General features: G+C 36.2%; 1 protein-coding gene across 2 annotated transcripts in view; it reads left to right on the top strand.

Moving 5' to 3' along the window:
* The window catches only part of UBE2D2 (ubiquitin conjugating enzyme E2 D2), a 47647-nt gene that overhangs the window by 7171 nt on the left and 14406 nt on the right, over positions 1-26070 (top strand). For both annotated transcript variants that reach the window (XM_044780577.2, XM_044780578.2), the window contains one exon: positions 25636-25699. In XM_044780577.2, the coding sequence (XP_044636512.1) occupies positions 25636-25699 (64 nt within the window). Of the gene's footprint in view, positions 1-25635; positions 25700-26070 lie in introns of those variants that run through there.

Raw genomic sequence — 26070 nt, 5'->3', positions numbered from 1 at the left:
CTACACCACTCCACTTGTCGGCAGCTGTGCTGTAGCAGTACCCCACATACAAAATAGAGGAAGATTGGCACAGATGTTAGCTCACAGTGAATCTTCCTCAACAACAACAAATAATAATAAAAATAAAAATAAAATTGACAGCACAAATGGTGACAGGTAAATTCTTCAAAATGTATAGTCAAAATATCCTAATCACAAAATTAGGTAAATTATTTAAAAGCAAAATATATTAAGATGAAATATCATTCGTTGTCATTTTGTTATAAAGTAACAAACACTTTAAGAATAGTATTTTTCTTGTATAATAAAAGGGATCTTCATCAGGTTCTGTGTTAAATGTGTTATTGTATATTGTTTTCATTACAAAATTTGTTTGAAACAGGTGCACTGTAGCAAAAGAATCCAGACTACAATTTTGCAGTAGTCATGCAGTTAGGCTACTACCAACATTAATTGTCTCATGGACAGACAGGTCACCTGATTTAAAAAAAAAGAGAAGTCTATGCTTTGCTCATGTTTGTTTTAAAATTATCTGACTTTTTGGGTTTAAGAAGCAAAGGACTCTGCTTTTCATTTAAAACTTCGTATTCTAGCTATAAGTACATGGGTAATGAATTAGTATAGTAGAAATATTTAATATACAATAAGCTTTGATTAGATAACTTCTCAACTATGTATTGAATTATGACAAGAAGTAGGTTAGATCAGTGGAGTCAGATAGACAATGCTCATGGTTAAATGCTGTTTGCGCATCACAACACAGATGGACATCATTTGCTTTCTGCTATGCAAATTTCTTGAGGCACGTTATTGCTTTAAATCTGCAGAGATATGTAGTACTTCTTGAAAACATGTATTAAACGTGGATAAAATATAGGACAAAGAATTACTGCTACCTTTATTCCTATGATACATATTAGTAGCTTATGAGAAATACTGTAATTGACAGTTCTAATTGATTCTTCTCAGAATCATTTTCCTTTAATCTGTGTGCTTTTCCTTATACAGAGAATGTCTTCTCACCCTACCCCTCCTCCTTCTGAATTCTTTATTCATCCTTGGAGACCCGACAGAAATGGCTTCTCTGTGAAGCCTGCCCCAGGCATGCAGGCAGTAGGGTTCCACTGTAGAACTGTTTTTTAGTATGTGGACATGATTGATTATTTCCGTCTCTAGACTGAGCTCTCCTGGACAAAGCCCCTGTCTTATTAGTTATATTCCTAGTGCATGATGCATAGTACGTACTCAGTTTTTGCCCACAACATTCAGCAAGTGCCAGTGGCAAGTGGTGTGGTGGGAAAAAAATAGTAGGATTTTGGAGCCGCATTGCCTACTGAGTCATGTTCTAATCCTGTGGCCTTAGGCAGGTCACTTCCCTGATTTTCTTTAGCCCCATCTTCCTGGTCTGTGTAATGGGGATAGTGTCGCATACCCTGCAAGCCTGTTGTGAATGAGTAGGAAGAAAATATGGACTACATAAAAGGTAGTTTTTAGTGTTACTTGTCACTGTAACTTAACTGCCCAGTAATGTTGACCATGGAATTGGTAGAATCTTGAAATCTTAGGTCTCAGTGTTAAGTGTCTTTTTAGCATTTCACTTCATTGCCACCCCAATCAAAAAGAAAAAGAAAAAAAAAACATCCTGATGTTGTAAAAGTAATGTTTTATAACATTTCTAAATGGAAGAGGACTGAATTCCAAATTTTTTCTTTAACAAACTTCAACGTATTGTTACCTTAATATGTTTCTAGTACATGTGATATTTTTGTAGGTCTAGAAGTAAAAACAGTTCTCTTAACATTATCTTGTAATAGAAGTATCTGCTGCTGTCCTTTGAACACTTCTGCCCAACACCTGTAGAGCATCATGCCAATGAAAGTGGTAGCACTCCTTTGCCAGCTTCTTAGGGGCTTATATCAGATAAAAAATTTTGAAGTTAAGTTTTACAGAAGCCATGATGAAATCAGTTTAGAAGTAGACTTCTTAAAATAATAGTATACTAACAGGAATGGGTGATTCTCTTTAGATTAAATGTCCTCTTATTTATACCATCTATATTAGTTTCATAGGGCTGCTGTAATAAATTACCAAAAACTGAGTGGCTTAAAATAACAGAAATCTATTCTCTCTCAGTTCTAGAGGCCAAAAGTCAGAAATCAGTGTATCAGCAGGGCCACACTCCCTCTGGAGGCTCTATGGGATAATCTTTCCTTGCCTCTTCCAGCTTCTGGTGGCTGTTAGCTTCCTTCTTTGTGGCCACATGATTCCAGTCTCTGGCTTCATCCTCACATTACCTTCTCCTCTGAGTGTGTGTCTTCTCTTTTATCTATTATAAGGACACTTGATATTAAATTTAGGGCTCACTCAGGTTAATCCAGGGTGATCTTATCCCAAGATCCTTAATTTAATTACATCTGCAAAGACCCTTTTTCCAAATAAGATAACATTCACAGGTCCCAGGAATCAAGATGTGCCACATATCTTTTTGGGGACCATTCAATCCTATGTACCATCTAATCACCAAATTGTAATAAAATGACTGCTGTAATTGCCACTGGGCTTTTCTGGTTTGGCTTTTTCGTTTGTTTTGACGTTCTAAAATTTTGAAACAATCTCAAACATACAGAAAAGTTGCAAATATAGTACCTAGAACATTTTTTTCTCTAACTATTTTAGAGTAAGTTGTTAGTATGATGCCTCATCAACCCCAAATACTTTAATGTGTATTTCTTACAAACAAGGACATTCTGCTACATAATCACAATACAACCATCAATATTAGGAATTTCCATTGACATCTTACTGCCATCTAATCCTCAGACTCCTTTCAAGTTTTACCAGTTGTTCCAGTAATGTCCTTTATAGGAAAGGATCCAGTCCAGAGCTACACTGAATTTAGTTATCTATCTTTAGTCTCCTTAAATTCCTTAGCCTTTCCTTCACTTCATGACCTTGACACTTTTGAAAATTACAGTCCAGTTATTTTGCAGAATGTCCCGCAGTCTGGGTTTGTCTGATGTTTCTTCCTGATCAGATTTAGGCCATGCATCTTTTGCAGGAATGTCACAGAAGCAATACTGTGTCCCTCTCTTTGCATCCTATCAAGTAGTGCATGGTTTTGGTTGGATTCTTTTCACTGCGTTATGTCAGGTGGTATGCACTTACAGTTTGACCCACTACTGAGAATTTTCACTTCTATCACTTGATTAAGGTGATGTCTATCCGAGTTTCCTCCTGTAGAATTATTCTTTTTCCCTTATGATGAATAAGTAATTTGTTGGGAGACACTTTGAGAATATGTACTTATCCTGTTTGTGTTATTTATCTATTGCTGCATAAGAAAGTACCCTGAAACTTAGCTGCTTAAAACAAGAAATATTTATTATCACATAGTTTCTGAAGATCAGGAATCTGAGAATGGCTTATAGCTGGGTGGTTCTGGCTCAGGGTCTTTTTTGAGGTTGCACCCAGCTGTTGCCTGGAGTTACAGTTCTCTGAAGGCTGGAGGATCCCCTTCCAGGCTCACTCCCATGGTTGTTGGCAGATCTCAGTTCCTTGGGGGTTGTTGGACTAACGGCTTCATTTCCTCTCCACCTGGGTCTCTCTATAGGGCTGCCTCAGTGTGCTTGCTTCCCTCAGAGTGATCCAAGAGAGAGAGCGCAACCAAATGAAAGCCCACAGTATCTTTTATAACCTAATCTCAGCAGCAGCATACCGTCACTTCTGCCATATTCTGTTGGTCTCAGATCCTCCCTGGTACAATGTGGGGGAGAGGACTACACAAGGCTGTGAATACTATAAGTAAAGGATCATTAGGAGCCATCTTGGAGTTTGGGTACCACACTGTTATTCAAAATTTTTAACTTTTTCATTTTTTTTTAATTAAGGTTATAAAAGTTAACATCCTTGTGAAATTACAGTTGTATATCGTTATGAGTCATGTTGTAGGTACACCACTTCACCCCTAGTGCCCTCCCCCCACCCCCCTTTCCCCTGGCAACCACCGATCAGTTCTCTTTGTCCATATGTTAACTACCACCTGTGAGTGGAGTCATACAGAGTTCGTCTTTCTCTGTCTGGCTTATTTCACTCAACATAATACTCTCAAGGTCTATCCATGTTGTTGTGAATGGGACGACTTTGTCCTTTTTTATGGCTGAGTAGTATTCCATTGTATGTGTATATATATATATATATATATATATACCACATCTTCTTTATCCAATCATCAGTTGCTGGGCACTTAGGTTGGTTCCATGACTTGGCTATTGTGTTAACTTTTTCATTTTTAACTTTATGTTTGTATGGACTCATCATTTCCTGTTTTATTCAGGTGGGTTTTAAAAAATTATCATTTATTTTAATGCTCACTATGTCCTGGATTTGCTTTTTTTCCTCCATCATTCTTTGAGCACTGCTTTATGTCCTGGCACAATAAGATGTTTCTGGCTTTTTCTTCTATTTTCCCTGCTCTAGCCCTGTAATCATCTATTTTTCCAAGGATCCCTAGTTCTTTTCAGTGGCGAATGGTATTTAGAAACTAAGATCTGAATGCTAGATGTGCTCATTGCTCTTGGAATCTCACTACTTCCAAGCTTTCTCAGTATAATCAGTGGATGTAGCTAGGGAATATGTGTGTGTGTGTACACACACACATATGTACACACATCTTCATGTATATTTACTTTTATCTCTATATATCAAAATCGTGAGTTAACACTGGTACTTCTAATTCCAGTCCAGTACCATTAGCTTATATTTCATCCTTTCAGTATTGGTATTTCTTTTCTGCCCATGAGAAACCTGGCTTCTGTTATCCTTAATATATTTACTCATTTGATTAGTTCTCCCGTATATAGTCAACCTCCCATTGCTGTGGCCTCCCTGCATAGATACCATTCTTGTTCCCCCATCCCATGGGGATACCCTTCTTAACTCTCTCCCGACTTGGACATCCTGCACTGGGTCATGCCCATCTACCCATGGATGCCCTCACTATTTAAAAAAAAAGGAAAAATAAAGGACTTCTTTTTGACATAAATATTGAGATAAAAACTATTTAAAATAATAATGTTAGTCATGTAGAACATTACTTAAAACAGATACAGTAAGTTCAGCCTAGTGTTTGTGACCACATAGCACTTTTCCAAGTTAGGGAGTATGACTTTTTTTTTTTTCTGAGGGAGATTCACCCTGAGCTAACATCCACTGCCAGTCTTCCTGTTTTCCTATGTGAGTTGCTGCCACAGCATGGCCACTGACAGATGAGTGGTGTAGGTCTGCACCTGGGAACCAAACCTGGGCCACGAAAGTGGAATGTGCCAAACTTGAGCACTAGGCCACCGGGGCTGGCCGTGGAATATGGCATTTTCTGTAGCCTATTCTTGGAGAAAAGTAAGACCATAATTTTAGTTTAGTGTTATTACTCTGAGACAATTTTGATAACTCTAGTAACGTGTATAAACTAGTCTCCGTTCTCAGAAATAGTTGGAAACAGCCATAATTAAAAGTCCTGAAATTTATCTTTTATAATGAAATAGTTTATGTATACACAGTATTTTAGATACTGATATGACCAACACCTGTGTACTTACTACCCAGCTTAAGATTCAGACCTACGTAATTTAGCTTTCGTTAAAGTTTAGTCAGGAGTGATGGCTTCTCTTGGTAATTTTTGAGCTTGGCATCTTTGTATATTTAGAAATATTCATGTTTTGATAAAGGTGCATTGTTGTAGGTGATGGGTAATTACTTTGTGAAACCTCCCCTACTTCGCCCATTGCATCAAGGCACTAATAATATCATCACTGAATTTAGTCGTAGGTCAGATTCCTGTCCATCGAGAGGTTATTTGTATATTTAAGCATTATGCTTCACTTGTTGACTAGAAATAATAAAATCTGAAATTATTGAGCTTAGCAAGAGTATATCATACGTGTTTGTGAGCTCTTTTTAAAATCGTGAATTGCCATGATATTTAGTATATCCGTTTCAAGGTTGATTTGAGACTTTCTCAAATGCTTAAAACACTGATTAAATTGGTTTAAAAGAGTTTAAATTCCTTTTCAAAAGAGAAATAGTTATACCCTTTATTTTCATCACTATAGGACAAATCTCTAATATATAAAATCTGTTTAACTTAAAGTGGTAATCCCAAAACATGCTTATGCAGTAAATTTCTTTTCAGTATATATGTCTTATTTTCGTTCATCTGTTGTTGAATCTGTAGATCTGGAAATTAAATTGTATGAAGTCACATGCAACGTTAATACAAGATGTAAAAAATTGTTCAGACTTTGAGGAACAACGTGAAGCTAATAGTGTTTATTGGCATTTGAACAGAAGCCTTTAGTTTCTTAGGTTGGACCATGAACATGACTTGATCTCTCATCTTAGAGCCTGAGATAGGACCACCAGTCTGTCACTCTTTTTACTTTTGTAGTCAGTATTTTCATTGTCTTCTAGCTTCCAGTATTGCTGGAAAGTCCAATACTGTTCTGATTCCTGATCCTGTATGTGTGACCAGTTTCCTTTCTGGAAGCTTACCTTGTCCCCAGTGTTCTGAAATTTCATTGTGTGTGGTGATGTAGGTCAATTTTCGTTTATTTTGCTCAACGTTCAGTTGGTCTTTTTGAGCCAGAAATTCATGTCCTGAAGTTTTGAGAAATTTTCTAGTAATTTTGTTCATGGTTTCGTTAACTTCATTTTCTCTGTTCTCTCTTTTTTAAACTATTATTGAATGTTGGACTTCCTGGACTGGTCTCTCCTCTCTCCCCTCCCCCTTCTATCTATCTGGATTTGCCTTTCCTGGACATTTCATATAAATGAAATCATACAATATGTGACCTTTTGTGTCTGGCTTCCTTTGTTTAGCATGGTGTTTTCAAGGTTTATACAAGTTGTAGTATAATATCAGTACTTAATTCCTTTTTATGGCTTAATAATATTCCATTGTATGGATATACCACATTTTCTTTTTCCGTTCATCAGTTGATGGGCATTTGGGTTGTTTCCACTTTTTTTTTGCTGAGGAAGATTAGCTCTGAGCTAACATTTGTGCCAGTCTTCCTCCGCTTTATGTGTGGGTTGCTACCACAGCATGGCTGGTGAGTGGTGTAGATCCACACCCATGATCTGAACCCGAAAAGCCAGGCTGCCGAAGTGGAGCATGCCAAACTTAACCACTACACCATGAGACTGGCCCCTATTTCCACTTTTTAACTATGAAAAATAATACTGCTGTGAACACTTATTTTCAAATTTTTGTGTGAACATATGTTTTCATTCCTCTTGGATATGTAACTAAGAGTGGAATTGCTGGGTCATGTTGTAATTCTGTGTTTAACTTTTTGAGGAACTGTTGCTAAACTGTTTTCCAAACTGGCTGCACTATTTTACATTCCCACCAGCAATGTATGAGGGTTCTGGTTTCTCCACATCCTCACCAATGCTTGTTACTTCATTGATTATAGCTTTCGTAGTGACAAGTGTTATAGCATTGTGATTATGATTTGTGTTTCTCTAATGACTGAATGATCTCATTTCTCTAATGACTCAATGATGTTGAGCATCTCTTTGTGTGCTCCTTGGCCATCTATATATGTACTCTTTGGAAAAGTATGCATCCTTTGTGCATTTTAAAATTTGGTTGTCTTTTTATTGTTGAGGTGTAAGAATTCTTTGTATATTCTACACCATTTACATATAGTAAACCATTATCAGTTATGTGATTTGCAAAATTCTTCTCCCATTTTGTGTATTGCTTTTCACTTTCTTCATGGAAGTACAGAAGTTTTAAATTTTGATGAAGTCCGATTTATCTAATTTTTTGTGTCTTGTGCTTTTTGTGTCGTATCTAAGAAGTCATTGCTTAATCCAAGGATATAAAGATTTACATTTATGTTTCCTTCTAAGTTTTTTTTGTTTTTTGTTTTGTGTGTGTGTGTTTTTTTTGAGGAAGATTAGCCCTGAACTAACATCTGCTGCCAATCCTCCTCTTATTGCTGAGGAAGACTGGCCCTGAGCTAACATCCATGTCCATCTTCCTCCATTTTATACGTGGGACGCCTGCCACAGCATGACTTGCCAAGAGGTGCCATGTCGCACCCAGGATCCAAACTGGCGAACCCCAGGCCGCCAAAGTGGAACATGCACGCTTAACTGCTGCACCACTGGGCCAGCCCCCCTCCTAAGAGTTTTATAGTTTTAACTCTTAAATTTAGGTCTTTGATCTACTTTTTCCAGGTTTTTTTTATTGTTGTAAAATACATATAACATAGTTTACCATCTTAACCATTTTTAAATATACAGTTCAGTGGTATTAAGTACATTCATACTGTTGTGCAGCCATTACTCTTTTCATCTTTCACAACTGAAACTCTTTACCCATTGAACAGTAATTCCCCATCCCCTCTGCTCAGTCCCTGGCAACCACCATTCTACTTGCTGTCTCTGTGATTTTGACTAGGTTCTTCATATAAGTGGAATCATAGAGTATTTATCTTTTTGTGACTGACTTCAGTTAGCACAGTGTCCTCAAGTTTCATCCATGTTGTCAGAATTTCCTTCCTTTTTAAGGCTAAATAATATTCTGTTAGGTAACACATACCACATTTTGCCTATCCATTCATCTGCTCATGGACACTTGGGTTGTTTACACGTTTTGGCTGTTCTGAATAAGGCTGCTATGAACATGAGTGTGCAAATATCTCTTCCAGACCTTGCTTTCAATTATTTGAGCATATGCCTAGAAGTGGAATGGCTGGATCATATGGTAATTCTATTTTTAATATTTTGAAGGAGCTGCCATACTGTTTTCCATACTGGCTGTACCATTTTAAATGCCTACCAACAGTGCACAACGGTTCCAGTTTCTCCACATCCTCACCAACAGTTGTTATTTTCTGTTTTTGTTTGTTTCTTTTGATAGTAGCCATCCTGATGGGTGTGAGATGGTGGTCTTTGATACCTTTTAAGTCAGTTTTTGTATATGGTGTGAGGTAGATATCTAGTTCATCTTTTGCATGTGAATATAAAGTTGTCCTAGCACCATTTGTTGAAAAGACTTGTTCTTTCCTCCACTGAATTGTTTTGGCAGCTGTGTCAAAAACCAATTGGCCATAGGTGTATGGATTCATTTCTGGACTCTCAAGTCTATTCCATTGATCTATATGTTTATTCTTATGCCAGTACCTTACTGTCTTGAATACTATAGCTTTGTATTAGGTTTTGAAAACAGGAAGTGTGAGTCCTCCAACTTTGTTGTTTTCCAAGATTGTTTTGACTCTTTGGGTCCTTGGATTCCCTTATGAATTTTAGGATCAGGTTGTCATTTCTGTAAAAAAGAAAAAAAAAAAGAAAGGCAGCTGTAATTTTGATAGAGATTGCGTGGAATCTGTAGATCAATTTGGGGAGTATTTGGACTAGTCCTCCTACATTTTCTTTTCTATTTTCCATCTTGTCTTTTATCTACTTTCTGGAAGACTTTCTCATTCTCAGAATATTTGTTTGTTTTAAGTATTTTGCTCTTGTTTCGTAGAAGCAATAGCTTCTCTTACCTTTAAGGATATTCATGATAGTTTGTCTTTTGTTTTGACTTTTTCTTCTCCCTGCGTGGTCTTTGTTTTCTCCTGCTTCTTTTTTTCTCCACATTGTTTTGGCTTTTATCTTTCATGTCGAAGATGAATTATCAGATGACTGATTCCTTCATTGTCAGTTGTCTATCCTTATTTAAGAGTAGGACACTAAAAAGCTGATTAAAAAGTCTGAGCATATGACAGTGAGACTTGGCAACTGTGAAATTCAATTTATGGTTTGCTGGCTGGGCTCTTTCTCTGGATGAACCACTAATGTCAGTGAATTGTATTCTTTATCTTGTGCTGGTCAGATTTTCCTGAGAAGAACCTTTTAATCTCCTGCCTGGAAGGTACAGGCTAGGCTTCCAGTGTTCTCAGAACCACTGGGAACAAAGTGTGTATGTAAATGTTCACTTAACCTTCCTGTTTTCCATATATCATCCTTACCCTTGACTGTGCTTAGTGTCTCTCAGTCTTGAGACCTTCTGTTTTATCCTCTCCAGAGAACAAACCTTCAGCCTGTTGCTTGGGGAGGTGGGGAGGGCGCACATTGGAGGAGTGCAGAGTCTGGGAAGTGATCTAGATGCCACTTTATTAGTTTTAAAGTTTTATCTTTATTAGTTTTAAGATTTTTATCCCTACACAATATGTAGTATTGTTTTGGATATTGTCAAAATTTACATAGATGTTATGGAAATGTGTGCATTTTAAAAAACATGCGTTTGGGGCCGGCTCCATGGCCAAGTGGTTAGTTCACATGAAGGCCCAGGGTTTGCATTTGGTTGATGACTTTTAAGTTTTTGTTAATATAGAGTTATCCCTCTTTTTTTTTCTTAACTTGTTTTGTTGAGTAAAGCAGATCCTTTGTCCTGTATACTGTCCCTCATTCTCTAGATGTTGCTGATTGTATCCTCATCTACTTAAACAGATGTAAAAGTAGTCCTCCTGTGTTTAGCCCTACTTCCAGGAGTTGCTTGCACCGTCAACTTCTGAGCTTTGTAAATTTGGTTTCTTCTTGAATTTTTCCCACGAATTAGGATTCACCTTCTTGAGACTGCTAAGTCACTATCACTCATCAGTATGCTTTTTTAGCTTCCAAAAGTTTGTTGGTGTTGTCTCTTGTTGCATTCTTTGTACTTGTGGGTTTAAGCCTTTAAAAGAAAATTCTTTTGACTCTTCGTTTAAATAGGATTTGGGGAGAGTAGAAGTTATATGTTCAATTTGTCACTTTGCCTGAAGTCTGAGTTTCAGTGGTTCTTCCTGTATATATTTCTAAATACATGCTGTAGTGTTATGCCAAAATTTATATTTCTAGGAATTGTAACTCTAAAGGAACAGGCACTACAAAAGTCATAAAATGCAGAACCTCTATGAGTCTATCTTTATGTAGCTGATGAAAATATTGGACATTTAGATATTTTAAAAATAGTTTGTGATTTTCTCCTAGATGAATACATAACATTTAAAAATGGCTGTCTTCTGGAGCTGACCCGGTGGCATAGCAGTTAAATTCACGTGCTCTGCTTTGGCGGCCTGGGGTTCACAGGTTTGGATCCTGGGCGTGGACCTACACACAGTTTATCAAGGCATGCTGTGGCAGCATCCCATGTGCACAATAGAGGAAGATTGGCACAGATATTAGCTCAGCAACAATCTTCCTCAAGTGAAAAGATTGGCAACAGATGTTAGCTCAGGGCCAGTCTTCCTCACACACACACACACAGAAATAATAAAACAAAATAAAAATGGCTGTCTTCTAAATTTAGCTAAGGTGGACTAGCTTATTATTTACCTCATTTGGAGTTTTAGGTAAATATTTATACCTGCTGAGATTAAATATTGTTTGGTGTTGTAAGGAACTCTACACAGTATATTAGGATGTCAAATCTGAAAGGACATGGATCACTTGGAATAAACTACTTTTATCATGACTTTCCCCTCTTAGCAGTATTTTAAAATATTAGAAATATTTCTCTTGAAGGGGCTGGCCTTATGGCATAGTGGTTAAGTCCAGCGCGCTTCATTTCTGTGGCCTGGGTTCATGGGTTTGGATCTTGGGCACGACCTACATTCCTTGTCAAGCCATGCTGTGACGGTGACCCACATAATAAAATCGAGAAGATTGGTATGGGTGTTAGCTCAGAGCAACTCTTCCTCACACACACACACACACACACACACACAAATTTCTCTTGGGCCAGTAGCTTTCAGTAACAGGGTAGTGGGTTTTGTTTTAATATTTAGGAGAATTAGAAATTTGTTATTGTTTTGCTGAGAAACTGCTCTGGTAATAATTATTGGAAGGATCTGTTATTCAGAGTCCTGTTTGGAGACTATCTAGGGGTATTTATCAGTTAGTTTTGCTCTATAACAAACGACTCCAAAACTAAGTGCCTTAAAACAGCGATGATTTAGGGGCCGGCCCCATGGCCGAGTGGTTAAGTTCATGCGCTCCACTTGGGCGGCCCAGGCTTTCGCCGGTTCAGTTCCTGGGCGTGGACCTGGCACTGGTCATTAAGCCATGCTGAAGTGGCATCCCACATGCCACAACTAGAAGGACCCGCAACTAAAAATATACAACCATGTACCGGGGGGCTTTGGGGAGAAAAAGGGAACATAAAAAATCTTAAAAAAAAAACAACAACAATGATTTATTATTTCTCAGGATTCTGTGGTTTGGCTAGGTGGTGTTGCTTCATGTGTTCTCAGCCAGGATCATTCCTGTGGCTGTATTCAGCAGGCATCAGGGTTAGAAGGTCCAAGCAGACCTCTCCCACATGTCTGGGGCTTTGATGCTGACTCTTGGCTGGAATGTGCACCCCCATCCCCTAAATGGTCTTTCCAGCAAGATAGCCTGGACAGCCTATATGGTAACTGAGAGCTCTAAGAAAAGCTGTCAAGCCTCTTAAATGCTAGACTTGTAAGTGACAGTGTCTTATTTGCTTCATTCTTTTGGTCAGGCAACACTCAAGGCAGCCTGGATTCAAGGGGAAGGGAAATAGTCTACTTCTTGATAAGAGGAGTGGTATGTTCTTAGAGGGAGAGGAGAAATTGTTAGCAGCCATCTTTGGAATTATTTACTGCAGGAGAAATTGTAGTAAATTTTGTCCTTTTTTTTTGTTAATCGTGGTAACATTGGTTTATAACATTATATGTAAATTTTGTCAATAACATATTTACCTCTTGGATAAGGTTATATGTTATAAATTTAATTTTGTGGTAGAATTTTGCTTCTTTGGATTCATTAAAAACAATTCCAGTGGTTGAGTAATGTTATATTAACATTTTTTCCAAATGTTAATTCAGAAAAGTTTTTAGAGGATTTGTTTGGCCAGTGATTAGGAGGAGGGAAGAAATGGAGGAAGAGGGAGGAAGGGAAAGGCTTGTTAGATGTGAAACCTAAGAATGTGATTGTTGTGATTGTTTTGAGAAGTAAGTGTAGCCATTTATTTAGGGCCAGGTCTTTTCCTGTCAGAATAACTTCCTAAATTGCTTTATTTTTTTCCTCTTTTTTTCCCTCAGCTTTATTGAGATATAATTGACATAGAACATTCTGTAAGTTTAAGGTATATAGTGTTGATTTGATACCCTTACATATTACAAGATGATTACCACCATAATTACCATTTCTCTTCTGTGGTGAGAACATGTAAGATCTCCTCTCGTAACAAGTTTCAAGTATATAACACAGTATTATTAGCTATAATCACCATGCTGTACAGTAGATCTTTTTCATCTTATAGCTGGAAGTTTGTACTCTTTGACCACCATCTCTGCATTTCCCCATCCCTTCTTAAGTTGCTTTGTTTACTTTGCCTAGTGTTGGGAGACTAAGGAAAAGGAATTAAGATAAAAGATATTAGGATGTAAATGTTCTAAAAAAGACACATGTGTACTGGGATTAAACTCTTTCTTTCTTGTAGCATTAAAATGTAATCACTAGGCTCTTGAGTTTTTACCTTGTATTCCTTGTTTTTTCTGTAAGACTTTAAAAGCCTACAGACCAGAGAGGTGGCTATCTTCTTGGTTGCCTGTCTGTTCTGGAAAGTGTCAGATAACATTGAGTCACAGGAAAAAGAATTTCATACTACTAGCCATGTTCCTAATGAGACACTCACTTAACTCATGGTCTTGATAGCATACATATATTAAGAAACTTGAGGCTGTCTGTGCTGGTTTTTTTAAATTAACTTTTTAGTTGAGGTAACGTTGGTTTATAACATATAAATTTTAGGTGTACATCATTATATTTTGACTTCTGTATAGACTAAATTGTGTGCACCACCGAAAGTCTAGTTGCTATCTGTTACCATACAAATTGCCCTTTTACTCTTTCTCCCCCTGTAACCATCAGTCTTTTCTATCTATGCTTTTTTTATCTTCCACATGTGAGTGAAATCATATGGTATTTGTCTTTCTCTGACTTATTTTGCTTAGCATAATACCCTCAGGGTCCATCTATGTTGTCCCAAATTGCAAGGTTTCATCCTTATTTATGGCCAAGTAGTATTCCTGTGTGTGTGTACCACATCTTCTTTATCTTTTCATCCATTGATGGGCACTTTGGTTGTTTCCAAGTCTTGGCTATTGTGAATAATGCCGCAGTGAACATAGAGGTGCATATATCTTTTCAAATCTAGTGTTTTTGTGTTCTTTGGATAAATACCCAGAAGTGGAATAGCTGGATCATATGGTAGTTTTATTTTTAATGTTCTGAGGAATCTTCGTACTGTTTTCTATAGTGGTTACACCAGTTTACATTCCCAGCAGCAGTGTATGAGTGTTCTCTCTTCTCCACATACTCTCCAACACTTGTTATTTATTGCCTCTTTAATAATAGCCATTCTGACAGACGCAAGGTGATATTTCATTGTGGTTTTGATTTGCATTTCTGTAGTAATTAGTGCTGTTGACTATCTTTTCATGTGCCTGTTGGCCATCTGTAGATCTTCTTTGGAAAAATGTCTGTTTAGATCCTCTGCCCATTTTTTAATCAGATTGTTTGTTGAGTTGAGTGAGTTCTTTATATGTTTTGGATAGTAACTCCTTACTGGATATATGATTTGCAAATATCTTCTCCCAGTTGGTAGGTTGTCTTTTCGTTTTGTTGATGGTTTTTTTTTGCTGTGCAGAAGCTGTTTAGTTTGATGTAGTCTTATTTGTTTATTTTTCTTTTGTTTATCTTGCCTGAGGACACATAATATTCAAAAAGATATGCTAAGACTACTGTCAAAGAGCGTACTGTCTATATTTTCTTAAGAGTTTTATGGTTTCAGGTCTTACATTCAAGTTTTTGATCCATTTTCAGTTAATTTTTGTGTATGGAGTAAGATAATGGTCTACTTTCGTTCTTTTGCATATGGCTGTCCAGTTTTCCCAACACCGTTTATTAAAGAGACTATGTGCTTTTTTTTTTAACTTGATTCATAATATTTTCATACTTTTTCTATTGTCATCCTGAAGAACAGCTTCTCTGCTTGTCAACTCCTCTTTGTTAATTTCAGAAATGCTCTCAGAATCCTGAAGTAGCACCACTGTAATGATTATATGGATTAAACATTCCCGGTATGTTAATTGGTCAGATCTTATTAAAAACTAGTTATGAGAGCTATGCTTTGTTCTTAATATCAGGAAGTGTAAAATGTTGAAACAGATAATACTCATCAGTGCCAAACCTTGCCCCAGCCTGACTGTGGGCTTAATTTTCTGATTGGGTCTCCCCCAACCCTTGCTGCAAATAAAGTGAAAGTCCTTTTAGAGTGTGAATTTCATCATAGAAAAACAAAAACTCTTCATTTTTCTTATTGTCATGGTACTATAATATCTTCCCCCCAAAATGCTTCTCTTACTATGTAGAAGATACTTGATTAGATGGCATCTCAGGTGATTTCAATGTGGACAGAGGGCTCCTATCTTTGAGCTTGCATAAAATGTTAATTTTGAGAAGACATTTATTCAGATATATCTATTTGCACTTTTGTTAATATTGTCTAGTGTCCAGTTTTGAAAGTTTGTTCCAGAGAGACACAGAAATCTTTTTCTGTCAGTTGGTGTTTTGAATGATTGTTCTGAAATATAATCCTGGGCCTGAGACTTGGTTTGGGCTTTTTTTTTTTCCCCCACTTAAATTGTGTTTTCTGTGCTTTGATTCATCACCTGAGACAGCTTTGCATCTATGTAGCCAGTCTTCTAGCATAGTAAAATTTAACAGCTTACTTGACTATTGGTCACCTATTTTATATCATAGAGATTGTCGGTCTGTAGGAAGACTGATTTAACTGTGGGCGGGGTCATCATTTTGCACTCCCTAGGTTAGTGTTGGAGAACTTGTGAAACAGAAACTGACTGTGCTTTGGAAAAGAGATGAGTAAAGTCCATGAGAGGTATTACTTTTAGGTTTCAAGGATTTACAGTTCTAGGTTAACAGTTTTTATATGTTTCACAATGTCAGAGTACTAAAACTTAACCATAGGCTACTTATTAAAAATAGTACTTGCAGGTTTTTTAGGGAATAGGGGCATAATTTTACAGGTTATAATGGGAAACAGGATGGCATTTTTACCTCTTTGAGGTCCCCATTATCCTGCCACTTTAATTAGCAAAGAAGCATACCAAGATAATGATATTAACATTAATTTATTTTCCCATTTTCTCAAGCTTGGGACTATAGTTCATAGTGATTAGTGTTAAGGAAGAGTGTAGCAGTGATCCTTGACAAAAATAAGTTCTTTAGGTTTCTAGTTTGCTATGTAGTTGTTAACTGAGGTAGAATCCGCTGGTGTAGAAGATCCTGGTTACCCAAATACCAGGAAGGGAGTTTTTTTCTTAGCATTTCAGTATTTTCTGTGGAGCTTAGTGAGTGATAAAATCTTTTGGCGTAGGTACTCCACCATCTGTCTATTAGCACATAGACTCTTCCCATCTACCTGGCTGTGTGCCACCCTCATTTTGGACATAGAGTGTTGAAGAACATTGACCATTGCTTTAGTGACAGAAAGGAGAGGGAATTTCAGATCCTGACAGAGACCCTGTGTGGAGTCTAATCTTCTCTGAGAGTTCATCAGCTCCAGGAGTTGTTAGCAAGGAACAGCTGTTTGCCTGTTTTGCTCTTGGTACCCCCCTCCCTAATATTTTTGTCCTCCCACTTAATACAGAAGTACTCTTCTAAAAGAGTTGTGATTTTCCATCCTAATTCTTTCATTTACTTAATCATCTTCTACTTTGACCCCGATTGCCAAAGTTCTAAATTTGTACTTTGTTAGGTATATGATCCCATGGGTGTAGTGTCAGAGAATATTACTGCCTTCCCAAGTACCTTGCTTCATTGACTCCAAGGTGCCATCAATTGAAAGATAGATGTACTGTTATTGTATGTACTACTAAAAAAGAAAATATACTGCCAATTAAGCTGACATGCCATTAAGTATAATATACAGTTTGATTTCAGGTATATTAAAAAAAAGTATCTTAGAATTAATGAAAGATGGTGTTATCTTTCTCTAGGTACTTACAGTTACTGTATATAATTGTAACTATCTCTTCTTCAACAGGTGTTTACTGAGTGTTTCCCATGGGCCAGGCACTGTGCACAAAGCTAGAGGTCAGGTCCCTATTAGTCACTGGGTCAAGAGATAGTACATAATCACACAGATAAATATGAACTATGCTGAATTGTTAAGGTAACTTGTACTTTTCTGTCATAGTACTCAACAGTAAATCGAGTGGAAATGGGGGAGAAGGGCTTTTGGAAGCCCCCCTCTAAAGGCAGTACTTAAGTGAAACCTAAAGGTGCATGGAGGGAGGGTAGTGCAGAGCGTATTCCAGGCAAACTGTTTCTAGATTTCTTGGACTGGTTGAAATTAAAAAGCTAATGAATTAAGAAAAAAAAAGTTTTGAAATGAGTAAATGATAGTTCATATCAGTAAAATAAAGTCTAGGAAACGTTCTTGATCTTCAATAATAAACAGTATTGTCTTAAATTAGAACATTTCCATCTAAGTGGTTGCTGCTGAAGTGCTCGAAGAAACTCCTTGTTCTCTAGTGTTATCTAGTCTCACCCAAAAATGGTCTATTCAGGTTCAGTAATTAGATCTTAATATATTCTGTATGTCATTGTAGACTAACTTTTTGTTTTCTGACACTATATGTGATTAGGCTAGATGGATTGGCCTTCCCCTTAGTTGTTTATGTGCTTTTGTTTATCTTCCCATTTGCAAGTGTGTCAGCACCAGTTCTGCTTGGTGCTGTGCTAGGCATTCATCCATACATGCTGGCATTTGAATACCTCTTATGTTCCAGTCTCTGGGAAATGCAGTAAAGAATATGATAGGGGCCGGCCTGCTGGCTCAGCAGTTAAGTGTGCATGTTCCGCTTCGGTGGCCCAGGGTTTGCCAGTTCAGATCCCAGGTGTGAACATGGCACTGCTTGGCAAGCCATGCTGTGGTAGGCATCCCACATATAAAATGGAGGAAGATGGGCACAGATGTTAGCTCAGGGCCAGTATTTCTCAGCAAAAGGAGGAGGACTGGCAGCAGACGTTAGCTCAGAGCTAATCTTCCTCAAAAAAAAAAAAAAGAATATGCTATACCTTGTCTCTCACTAAAGGAATTTATAATTAAGCATTCAAGGAGTAGAGGTGAGGGTATACAGAAATTAACTTTTGATAGTTGTGGATAAAAAATTGAACATGAAATATTATACAGTACTATATATGATACTAGATTTATATGGAATGGTTAATTAATAATATAGCTGCTTCGAGAAAGAAGGATCGCTTTGGGAATAAAAAAGATTTTTTTCATCCTAAAACAGCAGTATCTGAACACTAATCTTTGCAGTTGGAAGTATTCAGTGTTGATGTGTTTTAAAAACATAACTGCTATTGTGAAGATAGACAAATGTAAACTGAAGTCTGGCCTTTTTAAAAACAACTTTTAACCTCAGGTTCATAATTGGGTTAATTATATGCATTGTCAGAATTTCATATTGGTTTCTCCTTTGTGAAACTTTAAGCATGCCAAACAAATTTGAGTGCCTTATAACTCAACTGTAACTTACTTTATAGAAATATCTTAAAAGTCTTAACTCACTAACTTTTGTTTAAGACTTCTGTTCCAGTAGTTGACTTTTTCTGCTTGCCAAATGGTGATAGACCTCATTATTCTCTGACTTCCTGATTGTACACTCTCCTCCACTTTATTAAAATGTAGCCCTGGCTGTGTAATTAAGGTCAATAATGAGTCTAAAGAAAGAATTTTCTTTAAAATCCTATAAAATCTTTAAAATTTTTGAATTCCTTATTTTACCTTAAGGTATTCAGGATCTCCTTTGTTACACAGAATTTTAGATTATATTTACTTTATAAATATAAATACAATAAGGTACTTTGCTTAACTTTACTTGGTGGGTTGTGATATAGATAGTATAAACTTTCAGTATTTATGTAAATTTTTTAGTATAATAGGATTATGTAAATGACAGGTTTGCTAATATCTTTATATAGCATATCATTTTCCTTTTAAAAGGTATATGCTTCATGAGAAAAATATTTTGTCCCTTTTTAACTTTTTGAAAAACTACTTTAAGCCAAAAACACATCAGCTATATGTTTGATCACTACTGGAAGCTATCACCATTGTCAGACAAATAGCAGTTGTAAGGATTTCCTGGAACTTAAAGTAACTTTTTCAAGAAATCCCTGTCTCTGAAAATTAACAGAAACATGTAATCTGCTTTGGAAAGGGAATTTATCTTGTATTAACCATATCTGAAAAGGAACTCATACATGAGCTTTCTTTTGCAATAAACATTCTCTTAAAACACTTTGAGCACAACATTATGAATATATTTAATACCACTGAACTGTATACTTAAAAATGGATAAGATGGCAAATCTTACGTTATGGGTACTTACTACAATTAAAAAAAGTTGAAAAAATTACTTGGAAGTAATTTATAGCCTAGAGGGAGGAAACAAGATATAGATATGAGAAATAACACAGGACAGAGTTTAACAATGCTGCATAGATTTCTCTGTCATGTTTGAGAGGCTTTTATCCTAAAACAGTAACATTTCTTTGTCTAGGATAAGAAATGTTTTTTTGGTTTCTCCGTTCTTATTTCTGACTTTCTCATAGACATTAGACATTTTGTGACAATAAAATCTGTCACAGAAGAAGGTGGCATAGGAAGAATGGACCAAGGAAAGAGGCATAGCCTGGTTCTCTGTCCAAACAATAGTGTTTTCTTTATGCAGGACTTCTTTAGAATCTTGAATATTCTTATAATTATGTGGATTATAACGTTTCCCAAATTTATTTGACTCCTGAACCCCATAACAGAACCATGCTGTATAAATTTCTGTTTTAGTTTAACTTCCTTGTTTTATAGATGTGAAAACTCTGATCTGGAGAAGTTGAATGACTTGCTTAAAGTTACCTAAGAGCAGAATAATGAGAAAACATCAAAGAATATTGAGTTAGAAAACCTGGATTCTGCCTCTTGCTCCTACTGATATCAGCAAGAACATTAACAGGTTATAGAATAACAGTTATCCTTATGGAAACTGATTTTCGTTAATATACTTACACGTGAGATGGTTAGTTTTTAATATTTGCAGCATAAAAATCTCCATACAGTTTTTGGTAGAACCAATTATTGAAGTGAAGGACATCTAGAATTTTTTATAAACTTAGAAAATAGCCATCCATTTAGACATTTAGAAGAAATTTCCTCTTTAATAATTTGAAACATCTCAGTTTACTAAATTTAGTACATAAGTTGTATGAAACACCTGTAGAGTTGACAAGAAAATTATAATTAAAAAGGTGTTTCCCTCAAACACCAACACATTTTCTGGTGATACCCAAGAAACATATATCCCAGATTTCTATAGTAGAAGAGGATAATGAAAGTCTTCTTGGACATTTGATGATTTTTGGCAAGAAATGTACTGCTGATCTGGGCCTGAAGAAGGATTATGAAATGGTGGTGAATGACGGTTCAGATGGGGGACACTGTCTATCATGTTTATCTCCGTGTTCTTGGAGGTCGGCAGATGAATTGGCCTCATGGTTAAGCATGTTTTAAGGATGATTTTCCCTTCTCTAGGCAATGATCAAGTTTGCAACTTCCAGTGTGTTATCACTACACTTTTTTTTGGCTTGCATGTATGCATTGAGGAAATAATGGTAAAAACCCATCATAATACAAGGCATTGTTGCATGGTCAAAAAGAGTGGAGGTGGTACTTTTTAGTTAAATTGAAGAAGTGTTTACCTAGAAAAGCTCAGGTGTGTACAAGAATAAGTAAGAATATTTACAAAACATTGTAATAGTGAAAAACAGAAAATAAACGTCCATCAACGGAAGAAAGGAACTGTTGTGGTTTAGACATTGAGTAGCAAAATAAACAGCAGTAAAAAGGAATAAAACTAGATCTACTTGTGTATCTTCATGGAAAAATAGCTCAATGTGTTGAGGGAAACGCAAAGTATAGAAGAATACATGCCATGTGACACTTTTTAAATAAAAGGTAAAAATCATAACAAGATTACCTTGTTTGTGGACACATAGAAAAGTATAAAAGAATGCAAGAAAATGATAAACACTAAGTTCAGGATAATCATTAGTTCACGGAGGATACAGGGGCCTTCATAAAGTTAATATGGCAATGTTAAGATTGGGCTGGGGCCAGCCCGGTGGCGCAGTAATTAAGTTCACATGTTCTGCTTCGGCGGCCCGGGGTTCACCACTTTCGATCCCCAATGTGGATCTACACACCGCTTGTCAAGCCATGCTGTGGCAGGTGTCCCACATATAAAGTAGAGGAAGATGGGCACAGATGTTAGCTCAGGGCTAATCTTCCTTGGGGAAAAAAGAAGTAATACACATTTCAGTGTGTATCATAATTTCCTGGGGGGCTTGTTAAAACCACCTTGTTAAGCTACACTCCAGAGTTTCTGATTCAGTAGGTATGATTAGAGCCTGAGAATTTGCATTTCTAATAAGTTTTCTTGTGATACTGATGCTGCTATGCAAGAACCTCATTTTTAAGAACTATTACTTGTTTAGCTGTTCTTTCTTTGCAGTTCAATCATCCTAAAGGAGATTCAGCTTAATTTCCTGGGCAATATATAGATTCTCAGACAGTCTAACTTGTACATTTCTAATATTTTAGATCCAGATTAAAGAAGTATGGTACAGTAGAACACCTTGTCCTTACTCTGCTAATTACTAATAACATATCTTCCTTGGGTTAGAAGATACTTTATATCTTATTTTCTTACAAAATTGGGAATTGGTCTAAGTGATTTCTTCTGACTTTGAAATTATAATTCTGTGAATCATAATGTCTGCTTAAATCTTTTCATATCCTGATTATCACCACCAAAGATCCTTGATTTATATAGCAATATTCAGAACTATTAAAACTCAACTTTAGAACCATTTTTCTATGAAATTAATTATAACCTCTCATTTTCCCATCTTGTTTCTTTGACCTTATGCTATAGGGTGAGGACCAAAATAGTGAAACAAATCTCTATTCCATGCCACAGATCTGTATTTTGTTTCATAATTGTTAAGACTGTGGGGAAAGAGGGTTATTTAAAAATGGCTAATGGAAGGATTAATTTTTACCAACTAATGGCCTAGCTAGAGTACTTAAGGATACAGTGAAAGAAAAATCTACATATCCCTTGCAGGAGCCCCTCCCCTCATAGAGTTAGGAAGGTTCATTTCTCTTTGCTGTAGTTCTATGATAGAAATATCTGAGCCTTTCAGAGGTTTTAGTGTTCTATTTTATTTGATAGTGGTCCATTTTAAATAAGGGCTAATCCTTTGGAAAATAGATATTCTTAAGGAATAATATAAGGCACTGTTATTATCCCTGTGTATCTCTTCATTGGAAATCATATTCCTGAGCCAAAAAAGATAGTAGTAGGAAATGTGTTAAAAAGTTCATAGTGAATTAAACTTTACCTGAAAAAAATTAATTGTTAGAAGGTTTTGGGGCTGATTGAACTAAGATGAGAAACACTTAGGAAAGTTTCAGAGAATCAAAATTGTTTATAACCCTTAATCTTTAAAAATATCAGTTCTGCTGTATACCTAGAAACAAGTGGAGTATACAGCATCAAAGAAATTTTTTAAATTGAGAACTGTTCAGTAAAATCCATAGTTTACTCCCAAAATAAGACCTTTATTCTGATTTTTTAGACTTCAAGGAAAGTTGGACCATAAAATCTTTTTAGAAAGTAAGGATTCTCTATCTGAACTGTCCAAGTCCCCTCCTCTCTTTTTTTCTAAATTTAGTTGTATTTACTTTATTTCTTTATTGCATTTGCTACAGAAAAATTCCTTGGTTTTGGGTTTTGTCCTAGCCCTACTCTCAACCCAATAATGTATAATTTACTATTTCATATATAAGACAAATCTCAATACTGTTTCTTTTAAAATAAAAAGTTAAAGAAATTAACGTATATAACTGTACAATAGGTGTAAAGCCAAATAATAAAGCCAACTGTTAAACAAAAAGACAGCCTCATACATTAGGGCACCTTTTCTGCCCAAGTGATCCATCTAGATTAGTAACTTTATTAAATTTCAAGATTCAACTTCAGTTTTCATCTTGGTGCAGAGACATCAAATTTTGGAGCTTCTATTCAGTCTTAACTGGGTTTTCACTATTTTGATTACCCTCCAGATGGTTACAACTTTTAATAGCTATTTTATTTTAATCCAAATTTACAGCCAGAACTGGTAATTTATTTTTCAAATATGCAATAAAAATATACTTGTTATAAAATTTAAAAGATATAAAAGGAATATACACAGTTCCCCTTCTGACCCCCAAAGCAAGCTTACCTTCCTGAAAGCAAGTACTGTTAACTAGTTTCTTGTGCATTCTTCAGAGGTATTTTATGCATATACAAAGATGGATGGATGGATGGATGCTTTTTTAAATAAACAACTTTGAGATATAATATGCAATAAAATTAAAGAATTTTAAGTATACATTTTGAGTTTTGATAGGTATATACACAGTTGTACATATCTACCAAAATCATGATATAGAACATTTCCCTCACCATCCAAATTTTCCTCATGTCCCTTTGTAGTTAGTTAATCCTCTCCAACTCCCTCCAGCCCCTGAAACTATTGATCTGCTTTCTGTCACTGTAAGTTTGCCTTTTTTAGAATGTCATATCAATGGACTCATACAGAATGTCTGACTTCTTTAATCACTTAGCATTATGCTTTTGAGATTCATCTGTATCATATAGGAGCCTTTTGAACCGAGAAAGTGCTGAGTGTGTCTATTAGCCTAAGTTTGGGTTAGGTTTTTAAAATTAATTATGTCATACTGGTTCGTGAAATGGACTGATGGATCTTATATTCAGCTTAGGTAAGTCTTAGCTCTTGATGTCATTCAGAATGGAAAAAGGTGGCTTAATTTGAAAGGAGCAAAATATTAAGGATAAATCACAAGTAAAATTCCATTTAATGAACATGGCAGGACTTCAAAATAGCTTGTTCAATTCAAATTGTATTTTACTAGCAACCTATTAGTGAAAAGAAATAAACTTTTGTGGGGTTTTTTTTTTTTTTTTGAGGAAGATTAGCCCTGAGCTAACATCTGCTGCCAATCCTCCTCTTTTTGCTGAGGAAGACTGGCCCTGAGCTAACATTCCTGCCCATCCTCCTCCACTTTATATATGGGACGCCTACCACAGCATGGCTTGCCAAGCGGTGCCATGTCCACACCCAGGATCCGAACCGGCAAACCCCAGGCAGCTGTAGTGGAACGTGCACACTCAACCGCTGCGCCACCAGGCCGGCCCCTAAACTTTTGTGTGTTAAATCAAGCAAGCATTCTTAGTTATATTGACCTGTATTACAAACATTTGGGAATGGGAACTGTACAATAGGTTATTTTTTTCTTGATGGGTAAGGAATCTCTGTTGTAGGGAGATACAAAATTCAAAAATTGAGGTACTTGAGAAAGTAGATATTGTTAAATCTTTATCTCATTCCCAGTGCTTTAAAAAAAAACCCAAAACTTTATTTCTGTACTTTATGCTTTGTCCTCCAAGCTTACAGATAGGATAAAACAGAATAACTGATGTAACCAAAATGACTGATTGAATAAGTTAACTCAGAGGAAGGGACTTAGAGAAATAACTGTGCTCCAAATTTAAAAGTGTGTAATATTTGGAATATTAAATTCATACCTTTATGTAACTCATTAATAAGATTCTAGTTTTTATTCTACTTTTTAAATATTTGATTTTTCTGTTTTGACTGTTGTAGTTTTAAAATATAATCTAAAAATAATCCTTCTTCAGAGCTTGTTTTTATCTCAAATAACAAACCCAGGGAAAAGGGAATATGGTATGATTTCCTGCCTTGTGGTTTTTCAGGCATCCCCACCCAGTAACAAATCTCAGATTTGTGGGCTCTTGTGTTAAAATAGCTAAGAAGCTGGCATCTGGTTGTAGACCATTACTACAGGTAGATCTGTCTCTGATTACAAAACTTTATGATGGGTTTTGTTACTTCAGCCAGGCTTTTTAAAGTTTTTTTCTACTACCTTTGGAACCTGGTAATGGATATCAGGTGAAAACATATCAACATCTTGTGAGATGGTCCCATATAATTTGGAACATTTATGACTTCAAGAGCTTGTCCCAAGTATAACCTAATAGTTTTGAGGTACAAAAACTGGCCTTGAATCTTTTTTGAAAACTGATAAATGAAGTTTTTACTTTAAAACAGTTTTTGTGGCTCTTTAGTACTTAATACGTGTTAACTTTGCTTATATTTACCTACTAAACTCTGAACTAAGCAAAAATGATCCACTTTTTTAAACACACATTTGCATTCAAGAATTCAAAATACTTTAACCTAAAGATTCACTAATCTACCCATCTCTGACTTCGAAAGAATACTCCTAAAAGAGCTATAGTGGTGGGACAGAATATTGGTAACAGTGAAAATTTTATTAATGGATAAAGTTATATTTATGTTGAATACATTTCTTTTCTTTCTCCTTTCTTAAGGAATTGAACGACCTGGCACGGGACCCCCCAGCACAGTGTTCAGCAGGTCCTGTTGGAGATGATAGTAAGTATTTAAAAGGAATGATGGAGTAAAACAGCGTAATAGTCTACCTCTGGGGAACTCTGGGACTAATGAATATACACCTCTTAAGGTTATTTTGTGTGAAGGGGTAATTATGCTATAGAGAAAAGGCAATGTTTACCCTTACTTGTCCATGAAAGATGAAGTTCTATGTGTGTCCCATCATCTTCTGTGTTCATTACATTTTGAACCTCTTCTGCCAGACATTGTCTGTGTAGTTGTTTTGTCCACTTCCTACCTATCGTTCCTCCCTTCTGGGTGTTTTCCTGAGGCAAAATATTCAAGCTTTCACCTACAACCAGCTATTGTTTTTTAAGTAAGATAATACTAAGGATGATGGGGGGTATGTGTGT

This window comes from Equus asinus, chromosome 9 (genome assembly GCF_041296235.1).
Source record: "Equus asinus isolate D_3611 breed Donkey chromosome 9, EquAss-T2T_v2, whole genome shotgun sequence".
In the NCBI taxonomy this organism is placed as follows: Eukaryota; Metazoa; Chordata; class Mammalia; order Perissodactyla; family Equidae; genus Equus; species Equus asinus.
The sequence above is the reverse complement of the archived record's forward strand: the minus strand, read 5'-3'. Positions and strand labels throughout refer to the sequence as shown.